Source organism: Rhamphochromis sp. 'chilingali', assembly GCF_963969265.1.
Source record: "Rhamphochromis sp. 'chilingali' genome assembly, chromosome: 2".
NCBI classification, from domain to species: Eukaryota; Metazoa; Chordata; class Actinopteri; order Cichliformes; family Cichlidae; genus Rhamphochromis; species Rhamphochromis sp. 'chilingali'.
In genome coordinates, this window is record NC_137930.1 from 29573723 (window position 1) to 29588708 (window position 14986).

Sequence of the window (14986 nt, forward strand, 5' to 3'; positions counted from 1 at the left end):
CTTTGAATAGAGGGATAGAGAGCCATGAGAGAGATTTCTATAAAGGACCGTTTCAGACCAGCAGTGGATACCCAGGGGAGTGGTCCCACAACATCCAATTTTAATGAGCGGATTTCAAAACTTACAATGAAATGACAAGTTGAGCCACAACCTAGGAGACAGCTGAGCGATGAAAATGTCTGCTTTCCCCTCGTCCCCCGGGGTATGTGGTGTTTTCCACTTCACTGGGTGTCCTGTCCTCACCTCTCTCTACCTCCCTTTCGTTTCCACCTCCTCTCTTCTGCTCTCCGGTGAATTACCTTCATCCATCCTCTTCTCACTCGTCACTTGTCATCATTTCTTACTCGTCTAAGTGTAACCACGGTAACTTCTGACCCCACTTCCGCCAGTCCCTTTATTGTGGCGGGTATGAATCCTGTATAAGTTCCGGGTCAATCAGCTGCATGTCCCTGCTCCTCTGGCTGCTGTTGTCCCTGTGGTTGGCGTACTTGTCAGATCACGACAAATTTTGCACTACAGGCCAGTTGACAGCGTGCAATAACCCGGCCGATTCATTCATCTTTACACTACCTCACACTCGACTCAACGGTCAGGTTTTTTTTGTTCTCCCGCGATCAGCCCTGATCAGCGCGAGATGGCGAGCCACCCGACCACCGCTACGTTGCGGTAGGAATTGTGAACCTATGGACTGAATCACAAATTGTTGACACATGACCTATCACAGGTCCATGGAACTAAACTAAATCACATACTGGACTACACCTCATCCCACCTCCTTTTGGAACCTACTAAGCTGTTTTGTATTGTCAACATTATTTTTGTTTGTGATATATATGCATATGTTTTTATTTCTTTTGTACATCCGTCTATACACTTCTCATAACAAACATAATATATATATATTTGAGCTCTACTTTTGTTTCCTGTGTTTTATTCACACCCTCAGGCTCCATAGTCGAATCTTATTCTGATAGCTCATTGTCTATGAGGCTGCAGTCAGGCGCCCTGGCCCTTAACCGCGTTCAGATTGTTCAGAGTGTGGAGGACTGTTTCTTCTTGTTTGTTTAATGTCCATGTAAAAGAAAAGTATCTAATCAGTATAGCAGTATTCAGTCTTTTAATTGTGGTGTTGTCATGAGACTTAAATCCTCTACATTTCTTATCTATTTTGCTGTCTTTGTTGTGAGCTTTAACAGCTTTTTATTGGAGATGGATCAGATTTTTCCATTTATTTGCCCATCAAACAAACAAGGTTTTTTCCAGTGTTTTCTTTAATAATCAGGGTAGGGCTGGGCGATATGGCCTAAAATCAATATCACGATAAATTGAGCAGTTAACCTCGATAACGATAAACCACCCCAAGTGCCAAAAAAACAAACGTTTTTGTTTTGTTTTTCATTTGATGGGGCTGTGGCAGGCATCATAGTTCCTCCAGTTATTTTGATAATATTATTCCCCCTAGACCTATTCTTTGCAATTATATTATTACCACTTTAAAGGACTGTAAAATGTCACTGAAAATAAATGAAGACAATAGTAGTAAGTACTTTTAGTGGTTAAGATTTATTAACTGAACAAAATAAAAAGTGTAGGATACAATATGTAACCATGCTCTCTAAAAAATGTGCATCCCTTGTAAACAAAATAGTTTAATAATAAATATGTTTCACATTGGCTATTCACAAAGTAAACAATGATTGTGCAAATGTAATGCCATCATGGACAAAGGCCTATCTCTGCTAAGGCCTTGAGGTACTATAACTTGTAAACAAATAATGTCACAAACACAAATGTCAATTGAACACAGAAAAAACTATAATAAATACTAAGCACTGCCATGTGACTAGTGAAAACTATAAACTCTTAAACAAAAACATTAAATAGTGCTGTTTGCAAAAAACTTCAATAGAACACTGATAGTTAAAATTAGGCAGGGCTTGAACAGGGCACTTCAAAAAGGGGCAGCAGCAGACTTGGTATCCTGAGTGGTTCAATCAAACTACTGTTGTAGATGTTTACCTGAGTAGTGTTTACTCCAGGTTCTTGCTAAGAAACACAAGCATATTGACCATGTCAGGTTTCAGGCAGGATCTGAGGCATGTCACAATGTTTCCTCCAGAACTGAAAACCCGCTCGGATGGGGAGCTGGTGGCTGGGATGCAAAGATACTTTTTTGCAACGTTACTTAGAGTGGGAAAGTTTACTTGATGCTTTCTCCACCAATCTAGTGGATTTTCCTCAAACATTATTCAAACATTAATACTTTCAATTTTGAATATGACGCACAGAATTAAAGTCACTTTAAAACACACCAGATGTCACCACCCAAATATATTAAGATGTACACACTTACCGATTGCCAGGTGCAGCCTGTGCCCAAAACATTGCACCCGTGTCCATTTATTGAGCTTGACAGCTTTCACAATATTTGGGCCGTTGTCAGTTGTTATAGCAACAAGGTCCTCTTCACTGATGTCCCATGCAGACAGCATCGCTCTCAACCCCTGTCCAACCATCTCCCCCGTGTGATCAGATGGAAAATAGGCCGTCTCGAGCACTCTGGTACGCAGCTCCCATTTGTTGTCGATGTAATGAACTGTGAGACTAATATACGGCTCCATTGTACGGCTGGACCAGAGATCGGATGTGGCTGCAACGTGCTTAACGTATCTCAATTCAGCAGCAATCTTTTCCCTCTCTGTGCTGTACATGCTGGGAATGATAGTTTTTGAAAAATATTTTCGTGATGGGAGTTCGTATCTCTTGTCAGTTATTTTCATGAAGTGTCTGAACCCGTTACGTTCCACTGTAGCAATAGGAGCCATGTCTTTTGCTATGTGGTAGCCTATAGCATTTGTGATTTCTTGCCATCTTTTTGAAGTTCGCTCATATAGTTGAGTACTAGCAAATGCTTCGGTTATTGACCGCTGCCTGGTGGAGGAAGACGTTTTTGCTGGTCCTCCTACTCTCTTCTCGCTTTGAGCTTTTTTTTATGTCTTCGAATTGAATCACATGGTTGTGCTGCAGGTGGCGGAAGAGGTTGGTTGTGTTACCTTGACTTGACGCAACAGTCTTTTTGCAGAGTTTACATTTAACAATATTTTGATCAATATCATCCTTGTTGAATCCAAAATGTTGCCAAACGATTGCTGATGCATTTTTTTTGTTAACAAGCGTCTCCTCTTCCTCCTCCACCAGCTCTACCTCCGTCGCTGCTGCTTCAACATTTAAATCGTCCTCCATTTGTTCACCCGTGTCTCGTCTTGTTACAGGTAGTAGAGTCATGTGACTCCACCCCGTCAAGTCTGTAACGTAGCACAGCGTCTTAAAGGGACATGAACATCGCCAACCTGCACATGCCTTTTCTTTTCTTTTTAAATACTGAATTTACCGACATGGGCAAAATGACGTCGATGAGAGTCATAAATTTCGGTAACGATAAATTTTTGATATATCGCCCAGCCCTAAATCAGGGTATACTTAAAAAAATGACAATTGCCAATTGTCCTCTCATGATGATGGGGTGGGGGGTTGTCTGCACTCAGTGTCATGGCAACCATGCGTACGTTATAAATATCTTCATCCTTAGCCGTGAGTTTGCCCAGATACAATGTGACAAATTAATATCTCCGTTCCAAACATGCTGCTCATTTCCTTAGAAATCACTTGCCAGAACGAATTAAAGGGCGAGCGTGCACTGTATTAAAATGACCTGTCATTGATTAACCACACAGCCAACATTCATCCTGCCCCCGACTGCAGCCGCCGTCTTGTTTAATGATGTCGGCGTGCACTTCCACACATCTGATAAATATCTCTAGAACATATCTGCCCGTATTTTTCCCCATCTTTCTTTTCCTTGTGTAACTCCCCCTTTTATGGCCTCCTCTCTCCAGCACGGAGCAGACCCCACTAAGAAGAACAGGGACGGCAACACGCCTCTGGACCTGGTGAAGGACGGGGACACGGACATCCAGGACCTGCTCAGAGGAGACGCGGCGCTGCTGGACGCTGCTAAGAAAGGCTGCCTGGCTAGGGTTCAAAAGTTATGCAGCCCCGACAACATTAACTGTCGGGACACGCAGGGACGCAACTCGACTCCTCTGCACCTTGCAGGTAAAAAAGCCGCCCAGCCCACACACTTTTTTTTTTTTTAAACCTTTTTATCTATAATTACGTCTTAATTTTATCGGTAGAGCGAAACACCACATTTTGATAGCACAACTAGCTCGAGCAGTTGACCTACAATGACCTCGTATTACATTACTCGCATAATACGGTTTTTAAAGTCTTGATAGCACAGACAGCGTTTGTCCCCTTAAAGGCAGACAAACTATTATGTATATATTCAAGGTGTGCAATCATTGTGACATCAGTTTCAGAGATAACAGCTGATACACCATCCTGCTAAAGCCCCTCATGGGGATAAACACACACACACAAATGCCTAATGAGATTCACGCTGATCTAATCATCCATAAATTTACATTAAAATTTCACCTTTCAGTACAAACCATGTCCTGAATTATGAAAACACATTATAGATGCAAACTCAAGGCTGAAAATGAGCATTTAGTTTTGTTTAACTCTTTTACATTATGGGTCATACTTTAGAGGTTGCTTTTATAATAATAATAATAATAATAATAATAATAATAATAATAATAATAATAATGGATACTTTATTGATCCCCATGGGGAAATTACTTGTTTTTCTCTGCATTTGACCCATTCACTCAGTGAAGCAGTGGGCAGCCCACTAAGCAGGCGCCCGGGGAGCAGTGTGTAGGGACGGTACCTTGCTCAGGGGTACCTCAGGGTAGCCGTTAAGTGGATTCGAACCGCCGACCTTCCGATCATGGGGCGACCACTTTACCTACTGAGCTATCCCTGCCCCTTATCCTGCTTTTGTTCAATTTGGTGCCCTAAAATGTGCATAATTGTGTCAGGAAAGTTTAAAGACCAAAAACTGCTTCCTGTTTCTCCTTTCTATTATGGATTTTTTGTGTCTTAATATATATATATAAACACACTTCTTGCTGCGTGATGATGCAGTATATTTAAATAGAGGAGGTTTTGCTGCATGACTGGCACTTCAGAAGTTAAGAAACTGCTGGAAAACACTTTAAAGGTCTGAATAAATCTGACCACTTAGACACACGCCCACGCACCCTCTGTGTTGATGTACTTTCTTGTAAAAGGAAAGGATGATTATATGTGCCGTCCCACTGCCGTGAACGTAGGCTGACATTCACTCTGTCTTTATCATTATTTTGTCTTCTCTCATTAGCTGACTGCGTTTTTATATCTTCCTCACTCATCTTTCTTTCTGTCCTGCTGCGTGGAATCGTCGCCTGTGGCGCTCTCTAGCCGGCTATAACAACTTGGAGGTAGCCGAGTATCTGCTGGAGCATGGAGCCGATGTGAATGCGCAGGACAAAGGAGGGCTGATACCGTTACACAATGCCGCTTCATATGGGGTAAGACACAAACATGACGCTTGCCTTTTTTGCTACCTGTTCATAGTTTCTTTAAAAAGTCTTTTATCTCCTTTAACATTCACTCACTTAAATACTTGAGGCCAGCTGTATATTTATAGTGCATTTGTTTATTTTTTTTATTTATTGTATTCGACTTTTAGAGTAGCAAGACTTACTTCATACTTGAAGCGCAAAACTGATGGAAATGAATCAAGTTAATTTTTGCATAAAAGTGATTGAAAATCTTTATCGTAAACCTTTTTTAGAATTCGTTCATGGATAAAGGTGTAAATGCATGATGAACATAGATTGATAGATAACCACACTTGGGTATTTTAATCAATAAAACAGCTCAGTTGCTTATAATCTTTCTATATGCTTCCCTTCACTATATTGTTTTACATACACTAAATTTAAAATACACTATTATTACAATACTTCACTTACTATATGATTTTATTGTGATTTTTAACATTTTGCAATATGCTCAGTATTGCATATATTGCAGTTTATCACCTTTTTTCAACTGCACATTAAGTCAAAATCATCTCAAGAGGTTGTTGTAAAGTTTGACAAGTATGCATATTTTGGATGTTTAGAAAATGTGTAGCACACAGTGTGTGATATTTAACTGTGACGCTGGATCGTACTTACCTAAACAGCAATAATAATGACTATCATCTTTAGCATGGGGGGGATATTCGACTGTTGAAGGTTTACATTTGTGCTTTTTCCCTTCATCTTTGGTGGCACAGCGCTCGTAGCTTGTCAGCAGTCTTCTGCTAAAAGAGTCATGAAACACGTGTTTGCATGAAAGCTTGATGAGCTGTGCATTTTGGAAACGCACACACAAACAGTTATACACACTCAAGCATCCCTGACTGTTACTGCAAAACAAGCTACATTCTGTTTGACACCAAGACACGAGCCGTAGACAGACGACGAGGGAATGAGGGAGACGAGCGGGAAAAGCAGGAGAGGAAGGACCGGAGGGAAAAGAAAAATCATGACAGATTTAATAATTCACACGTTTTCTGTTTCACACAATCCTGCAATCCGTTTTTACATGTTTTTTTCCCCTGATCTTAATTTTGTAGCACTCATTCAGCAACACTTCACACATTTGCTCTCGTTAAATGCTTTTATTCGTGCTGCCCTCGCCTCCCCCAGACACCTCCTCACTCATCTGCTCTCATTTTCTACCGTTTTAATTCCTCTCCTCCGCTTTCCTGTTTCTTCTTCTTTATGTCTCCCCGCTACTTCCTCTCCTCTGTCCAGCACGTGGACATAGCTGCTCTGCTGATCAAGTACAACACGTGTGTCAATGCAACCGACAAGTGGGCATTTACTCCCCTGCACGAAGCGGCCCAGAAAGGGAGGACTCAGCTCTGCGCGCTGTTGCTCGCCCATGGAGCCGATCCCACTATGAAGAACCAGGAGGGGCAGACGCCGCTGGACTTGGCCACGGTATGAAAGGATTTCTTGTGGGACTTTTTTTGGGATCTGTCCTAATTTCTTCCCATAACAGTCTTCATACTTATGAGTCAGCACATTGACTTAAATAGACGTTCAGATGGTTATGGTTAACTATTCAGAGAGTTGAGCGCCATAAGGAGAGTTTGCAGAAGTTTAGATGGTGGAACAGACAGCTTTCTAACTCCTCACACCCTAATGAGGTTTCCTAATGAGCTTCCTTACGCGTTTCCTTGTTTGACTGTAGGTACCAAAGTTTGAGAGCCTCCTTTGGAAAACAGCACATCACTGCTGCTGACATCTACAGGCTTGTAACTCTGCTAGAGATAAGAGGAAACGGAGGCATTTGCTGCTCTTCTCACACTATGCATTCAGTTTATTTATTGACCATTGGATGAAGTCATTAATGGATATAGCAGTCCCAGGAAAAGCCTGGAAAATTTGGCTTGCTCTCATGAAGCTTCGTGACAGTTTGATCCTGTAATGAAAACGTCACACGTGCCATTTTCTAGTTTAGTCCAGATTAGCTTTGGGATAACTTCACAAAGCGTGGCCTCTGACCATGATTGAGTTAAGCTTCTTAGTCATTTTCAAGGCATTACACAAAAAAATACAAACACAAGTGCCCTTACAACAAGAAAGTGCATATTTCAGTCAGAAGAAAAGAAAAGACAGTGTCTTATACTCAAAAATAAAGTGATAGATTTGCCAAAAAATCCAGAAAAAGTGTAGCACTACAGTGATTTGCTGCAAAAACACAACCTGGTGTGATCTGTAGATAGTGTGTTCAAAAATACAAACAAACATACAAAACTAATTCAGAGGTGTCTACATGTTGTGTCTTTGTTGCAGGCTGATGACATCAGAGCACTTTTGATTGATGCCATGCCGCCAGACGCCCTGCCAAGTTGTTTAAAACCACTGGCCACTGTGGTGAGTGTCTGCACACAGTATAGGCACAGATGCTGTCTCTGTGTTGAATCGGATGAAGTGTTAATAGCAGAATTCATATCAGTTTTTAATCTTAAGCTCAATGTAAAGAAAAACGTGCTTTGATTTAAACCTAAACGAAACACCGAACGGACCAGATGTGTGAACATTTTTACGTTTCCATATTTAAACAGACGTCTCACTGACAGAAGTCTTCATTCGAGAGCTGCGTATGAATTTATGTTGTCACATAATTACCAAAATGTGCAAAATCTAGGTTCTATTTGCAAATCAGTTAACCAAACATTAATTACCAAACCCAGACAAGGTCCGTGCACAGCGTTTAAATAGAAGCTGATTAACTAAAAAAGTGAGCAACGTGAAGGGCGATCAGAGAGGGCATCCTCTGCCAATTTCAGTTGCTCTGGATCTGCACCAAAATTTAATGAGTTCTTCTTGTGCCCATTGCTCCACCCCACGAACGAGTGTTATGACAGAAAAGCAAGTTTCACCTCAGCTGTCATGGCAGAGGAACAGGGAAGGGTATCGTCTCTGCCCAACCCGCTCTCTGAAACCCTTTTTCTTAAATCTGTTTTTTTAGTTTGTAGATGAGCCTTTTTTTCCTCTGCTAATTACGCCACTGCAAAACATGTTGCATATATAAATACTGATTTAAAAAAGATACAATTTTATTCTTTTATCCACTTTTTCATACTGTGCAGGAGCCCTAAAGAGATAAAAGTAACTGACATGTTACTCAAGGTGACCCAAAGTGCATTAGAGACAGGCACATTCACAATCCAGGTCTCCAAAAATCCGGTTTCATAACACATGAAAAACTGAAAAGTGTGTTTTGTTGCCTTGAGTAATTATAGTGGAAAGTAAAAAGCACAGTGATTAATTAAGTGTTCATTAAAATGTGGTCATTAAGAAGCTGTCTCGTATGTAAGCTGTCTTTATAGGTTAAAAGTATTGGTATCTGTATTGGAAAAAGCAATATATTTCCTTGGTATCAGATCAATACCAATATTTGTAGTGTCTCACAGCACTAAACTGAAGGCTTTCTTTATATTAGCTGGCTCAAGAAACCCTAAAGCCCCAGTCAGAGATGGCGGGTATCACAATGATGGTTATCGACTTTCTCTGTTAAGCCCACTTTTTGTTTCAGGCTCTGTACTCGCTCATGTAGAAAAGGGATGTTTCACACATTATGTGACAATCCTCGTGCATAAAATAATTCCTTTGAGTACTGCCTGCTCTGATCAGAGACGTTTTGAAATAATGATTAAATGGTGATTAAAAAACATAAAACTATAACAATAAATAAGAGAAGAGATCCATGGTGAAGAGTACTAAAATGTTAAACAAGCATTTTGGTTCCAGTTATTTATTTTTATATCAAAGTGTGTTCCCAGTGCAGCTTTTTCCCCCCTTTATAGCTGTTATATTTACAGGACAGTTAAAGCTGTCCGTACTGTCCCACAGCCAAACAAAGGAGATTTAAAAACCAGTTTATTTTTCGTCATCAAAGTGAAATTATTCTTACTGACTGAACAGGTGTTCCTGTGTGTGTGTGTGTGTGTGTGTGTGTGTGTGTGTGTGTGTGTGTGTGTGTGTGTGTGTGTGTGTGTGTGTGTGTGTGTGTGTGTGTGTGTGTGTGTGTGTGTGTGTGTGTGTGTGTGTGTGTGTGTGTGTGTGTGTAACTGCTATTCCAGAGGTGTAAAAGAGACTTAGCAGCTTGATTCTTTACTTAGGATCAATTATAAAAATATATGTGTTATGCATCACATGCACATTCCACTCACAATGCAACTAACAGTTTGCTCGGCTGTAACTTCATGATATAAATAAAAGAATTGGTGAAAATGAGGCACTTCGAGCTGAATTTAAAGTGACACATGCAACATAAGCTGCTCCCAGACAGATTGTGGGTCTAAGTTACCATGGTGATTTAGCCCGGTAAAAAAGAGCCACAAAAAAATTGACATGTCTCGCTAACGTTTCACACTACACCGCTCTGATGAATGAATGGTCCCACAGTTAGTTTGATTACGATACACCATAACTGCAAGCCCCTGTGAAATCCTACATCATAACCTTGCGTGCATCTCCCGTGAAATGTAACTACACATCAAGACAATCAACATCCATCGTCGCTTCAAGTGGCTGAATGTCACTGATTTTCTGTGGTGTCTGGTTGCCATGTCGCTAGCTTTTTCAATTCACCTCAAGAGCTGAAAGCTCAAACACTCAAAATTGGTGACTAAAGAAAATTTCTAGAAAGTCTTACTAAGTCAAAGCAAACCTTCTCCTTCTTACTTTTAGGTAAGTGCCAATGTGGTGAGCACAGGAGCGACAGGGGGTGTGGTCATCTCTCCGTCTCCTTCCCCTTCGTGCCTGTCGGCGGCCAGCAGCATAGACAACCTGGCCGCTCCTCTGAGTGACATCACGGTGGCCGGGGCCACCGGTCCCGCAGATGGAGCGACTGGCTCCGACAGGAAAGAAGGAGAAGGTGGGTGAACGCACAAGAGCGCCCGTTGTACCACGAGTCAAAACTTGTGAAAACCCTGCTGACATCACTTTTTCTCTGCAGCTCTACTTGACATGACCATCAACCAGTTCTTAAAGAGCCTGGGGCTGGAACACCTCCGAGACATCTTTCAGCGGGAACAGGTACACAAACAGCATTTCTGATGTGTCAGACTTTTAAAGCGTGAAATAGGAGGAAAAAGGAGGGAGAGAGGCTGTCGTGAATCCAATCCTGTTTCTAAGCAAAACAACTTCATTGGTCTCCCTCTTTTTGTTGTTGTTACTTGTTGTGTGTGGATCTAAGGATGGCAGGATCTGTCTGCATCCTGTGGTCCACCACTGTTATCCTGACTGTAGTATCACAATTGACATAAAACTTGATGCACACATTTTATGTAGCTGTGGACCAAGGGTGGCCACATGCAGCACCACTTTGATCTTATGTGAGCCGAACAAGTGAAACTCCCCTTTCTGTCAGTCTTGATATAAGAAAAAGAAGCCAAATTTCAACAGTATGTCTCACTTTTATCATGACAAAGAAAGCCCCTGTAGTAAATGAAAGAAATCTCTCAGGATTTCTTTTTGGGCTTATGCTGTAAGAACTAAATGTGTAAAATAATCTATCATTTAATTACTTTAGTGGAGTATGAATGGTCACAGTTGAGGTCTTTATCAGTAGGAAAAGCTGTAAAAAGTTAAAAGTCCAAAATGTCCTCCTTCACATTTTCCAAAGCTATCCAAGGGGCCAGATTGGAGTCTTTGGCTACGTCCACACTAGCCCGGATGAATTTGAAAACGGCGTTTTCGTCTGAAAACGCTGTGCGTCCACACTGTCGTTTTCAGTCGTTTTCACAGAGTTGTGCGTTCACATTGAAACGGCCGAAAACGCTTACGTTCCAGTGTTGCGCACGCGTGAAACGCAAGACGATGCGGCCTGCCTCATTTCTGTCTGCCGTTTATTTACTTTCCGGCTCTTTGAAACGTCGCAGCAAAATGTTGAGGAAAAGCATCGAGTTAACAATGAGGTGGAGTTGTTGCTGCGAGTAACACAAAAGTACAAAGTTGCAAAAGCGAGTGAGAATTAAAGAAATTGAAGAAAAGCTATCTGGAGCATGTACAAACTGATATTAATCTTTGATAGGGCTGTCAAAATTAAGCGCAAACAAAACAACTGCTGTGTAATGCCCTCCACTATCTTAGTTTAATTGGTCACATGACTGCATCACATGACTAAAATGTGTCATCGTTTTCGAAAAGGCTCCGGGTTCACTGTCCACACTGCAATGCGAAAACAGCGTTTTCAAATGTATCCACTTTGGAGAGCGTTTTCAAAACGTCAGTGTGGACGGAGGCCAAAACGGAGAGACAAAGATGCGTTTCCAAACGAAAGCGTGTTAGTGTGGACGTGGCCTTTGCCAGGCCGATCTTGGCTCCCGAGCCTTATGTTTGACACCGCTGCTGTAGATGTAATGAGCTGTGATTTTCTTTTCTTTTCTTTTAAGTAGCTCATTCAGAATTTTAATTTGTCTGGTAATTTTGTCGTCTGTAATTGTTTGATTTATGGTTGCGTATCTTGCAGACCTTCCCATCAGCATTGCGTTTTATTAGCAAGTCAATTAGCAAACACCACAAACATCTGCTTAGCACGCCGGCTTTAGCATTCAGCTCAGAGCATTACCAAATTTGCACATCTTCGTGCTGAAAACTGTGGAAAACGGGCAGATGTATAGAGAGTAAAGAACACAAAGGGAGGCGGAGATCTCCACAGAAGACAGAGAAGAAGGTAAATCAAGACAAAGGGGAGGAAAGAGAGAAAGGTGCTTGAATGGATGAAGATAAAAGAAAAGAGAAGCAGAGACAGAACAGTGAAGGAGATGAAAGAGGTCACAGAACGAGGAGAAAACAGACAGTGAAATAAAGTAACACTGAAAGGTGACAGCTGGTAAAAGGCAGGGTGGAAGCATTGTGGGAGATTCTGTGTGCAGTTAAATTTATTCTTGCCCCCCTCCCCTCCTAAAGGGAAACAAGCCTTCATTAATATTCAAACTGAGAGTGATGCAGAGTGATGGGGTAAGAGTCAGCTGTGTCTACGTTTCTACTTCAGAATGACATGAACAAGAACTCAGAGGTGTGACAAAGAAACAAACATTGCTTCAGCTGACCTGTCACTCGTTATAGACGCCTTTAATTTAGCTGCAGACTTTGCACTTTGCTGCCGTTCAGTGTTCTTGATGAATCGCAGAATAATGGTTTGAACTTTGCACTCTTTGAAGCTTCTTCCTTGTCAAGCCTCACTGTTAACTAGCTTGATGTAAAGGAAGACGTTCAGAGGAGGTTTGCCCAGGGCCTTAATAATGTCTGAGGTCAGCGCCTTAAAGAATAAAAACAGATGTGAAGTTCTCATGCGAAAAGCAGTTTGAATTCTAGTGTTTTTCAAACAGTTTTGTTTAATTTAACCAGTTTTTGGTCCTTTCTTCAAATTGTTTTATTCTGTTAGGGAGATCCGCAAAAGTCAAACGCTATAGTTTACCCCTCCGCGGTGTGACAGGTTTCTGCTTAGCTTATTTCTCCACGGAGCACGTCGCAGTAAACTCCCAGCAGACTACTCAAGCTGTGATGATTTACACCTGTATCAGTGATCAAGGCAGCGCGGAGGGAAAGTTATCTCTGCCTCAAGGATGAATCTCATTTCTACTCACCCTGAACAAATTCAGGAGAGCGGCGATGACTTCGCCGTCGTCAATTTGCATATCAACTGGCTTGATTACTGCCATCCATTCATTGACCTTTTCTTTGTGCGGCTGCTGTTTTTCATGAATATTTGTCAGACCTATTTTCTCCGCGGTACATCTTAGATCACTGAACTCATCACTCTTTACAGCGGACAGTTCAGATTATCAGCTTGTAGCATGACCTGCTGCCACTATCGGCACATGACTTACTGTTAAATACATTAAGGCATTGTTAAATCAATTTTTTATGACTGTATAACTAGAGGCAATGGGAAAAATAACAAGTGCACTCTTTTTTCTTCTGTTTTTTTTTTGCCATCTCTGGGCAGATTTCACTGGATGTGCTGGCAGACATGGGTCACGAAGAGCTGAAGGAGATCGGCATCAACGCCTACGGTCACAGACACAAACTCATCAAGGGCATCGAGAGACTGCTGGGAGGCCAGCAAGGTCAGTATACTAGAAGAGAACAGCGCACTGAGTGTAACTGAGTGGAAAAGCATTCAAAGGAAGGGGGGGGGGGGTGTTAATAAAACTTGCCAATAAATATTTAAAACAATCAGTTAGACGTATTTCACAATCAATAACATTATATTCTACTAATGTTCAGATATGTTATCCAGGAAATGTGACTCATTTTATATCTACATGTCAAACACTTGGATTAGATACAAGTAGTTTGTGCCTTGCTGTCTTACACTAATGAAGGCTTCTCCTATCACAGAGGTTGGCAGTGATTCGTGATACCTGCTCAAGAGTGTTTTTGACTTGACAAGATGTTGTGAAGTAGTTTTTCCTAACCATGAAAGTAACTCTGATCATCCACTTTAGTTATCATTTCCTAAACTCTTTGCTATCTCAACTGATAGGTTGAAAAAACAAATGTAAACCTAATGATGGGCTCTTCACTTGCATCAGCACCTCTTTGGACTTCATCAATTTCCTGGAATCAACACTTGGAATCAACTCAGGATTTTTTATTTGATTAATATGTCATTAACTAACATGAAGCCATGAAACTGATTGTCAGTCAAGTCGAGTCTCTGTGTGTAAAAATGACTGTCGTTCCTGAACAATATAATTTGTATAATTTTCCTTTACCTTTTTAATTAAAATTTAGTTGAATTAAACATCTTGATCTCTCTTGCAAATATTTGCTCATAGGTGCAAACCCATACCTGACGTTCCACTGCTCCAGCCAGGGCACCATGTTGATCGACCTGCAACCGGATGACAAGGAATTCCAGTCTGTGGAGGAGGAGGTACGCAAACGCCCCTTTAAGCACATGTAACCTACACACGACACTGACCACATTTAAATTCATAGCACCTTTTTTTTTTTTTATCTTACCACCTGCATGAATTTCTTTCAGTGTGAAACAACATTTATTCATTTGCTTGAACAGTAATTTCAACCATGTGCCTAAAGACACATCACGCGGTGTCACAGCAGCCAGCTGAACGAGAGGTTTCATATCTGTGGAGCTGCTCCACTGCCTGCATTGCTCTCGTAATTGAGAAGCCGCGATTGAACGAGACAGCCGATATCAGTGTGAATGAGCTGAAATTAATGAGAACAGTCACATGTTAAAAGAAATTTAACAGGTAATTTCATCTGTAATTCTTCCTCGACAACTTGACAAATGACAGTCATGGAGTCTGGACTGATTTGTTTTTTTAAATACCAGAAGGAAAGCAGATGAAATATTTTTACCTACAATTATTTTGCACACATTATTTTTGCTGTATTATGCCACATTTCCCCACAGGCACTGTGAAGGCATCTACTCTTGATTGAATGAGCTGCTGCTTTCCTCTCACACTTTATAGTTATTTTAACTT

General features: G+C 41.2%; 1 protein-coding gene across 2 annotated transcripts in view; it reads left to right on the plus strand.

Moving 5' to 3' along the window:
* The window catches only part of LOC308391928 (poly [ADP-ribose] polymerase tankyrase-1-like), a 112324-nt gene that overhangs the window by 92706 nt on the left and 4632 nt on the right, over window positions 1–14986 (plus strand). For both annotated transcript variants that reach the window (XM_080874729.1, XM_080874728.1), the window contains 8 exons: window positions 3897–4116; window positions 5371–5480; window positions 6759–6947; window positions 7806–7886; window positions 10209–10395; window positions 10477–10556; window positions 13474–13594; window positions 14309–14406. In XM_080874729.1, coding sequence (XP_080730855.1) covers window positions 3897–4116; window positions 5371–5480; window positions 6759–6947; window positions 7806–7886; window positions 10209–10395; window positions 10477–10556; window positions 13474–13594; window positions 14309–14406 — 1086 coding nt within the window. The remainder of the gene's footprint in view (window positions 1–3896; window positions 4117–5370; window positions 5481–6758; window positions 6948–7805; window positions 7887–10208; window positions 10396–10476; window positions 10557–13473; window positions 13595–14308; window positions 14407–14986) is intronic.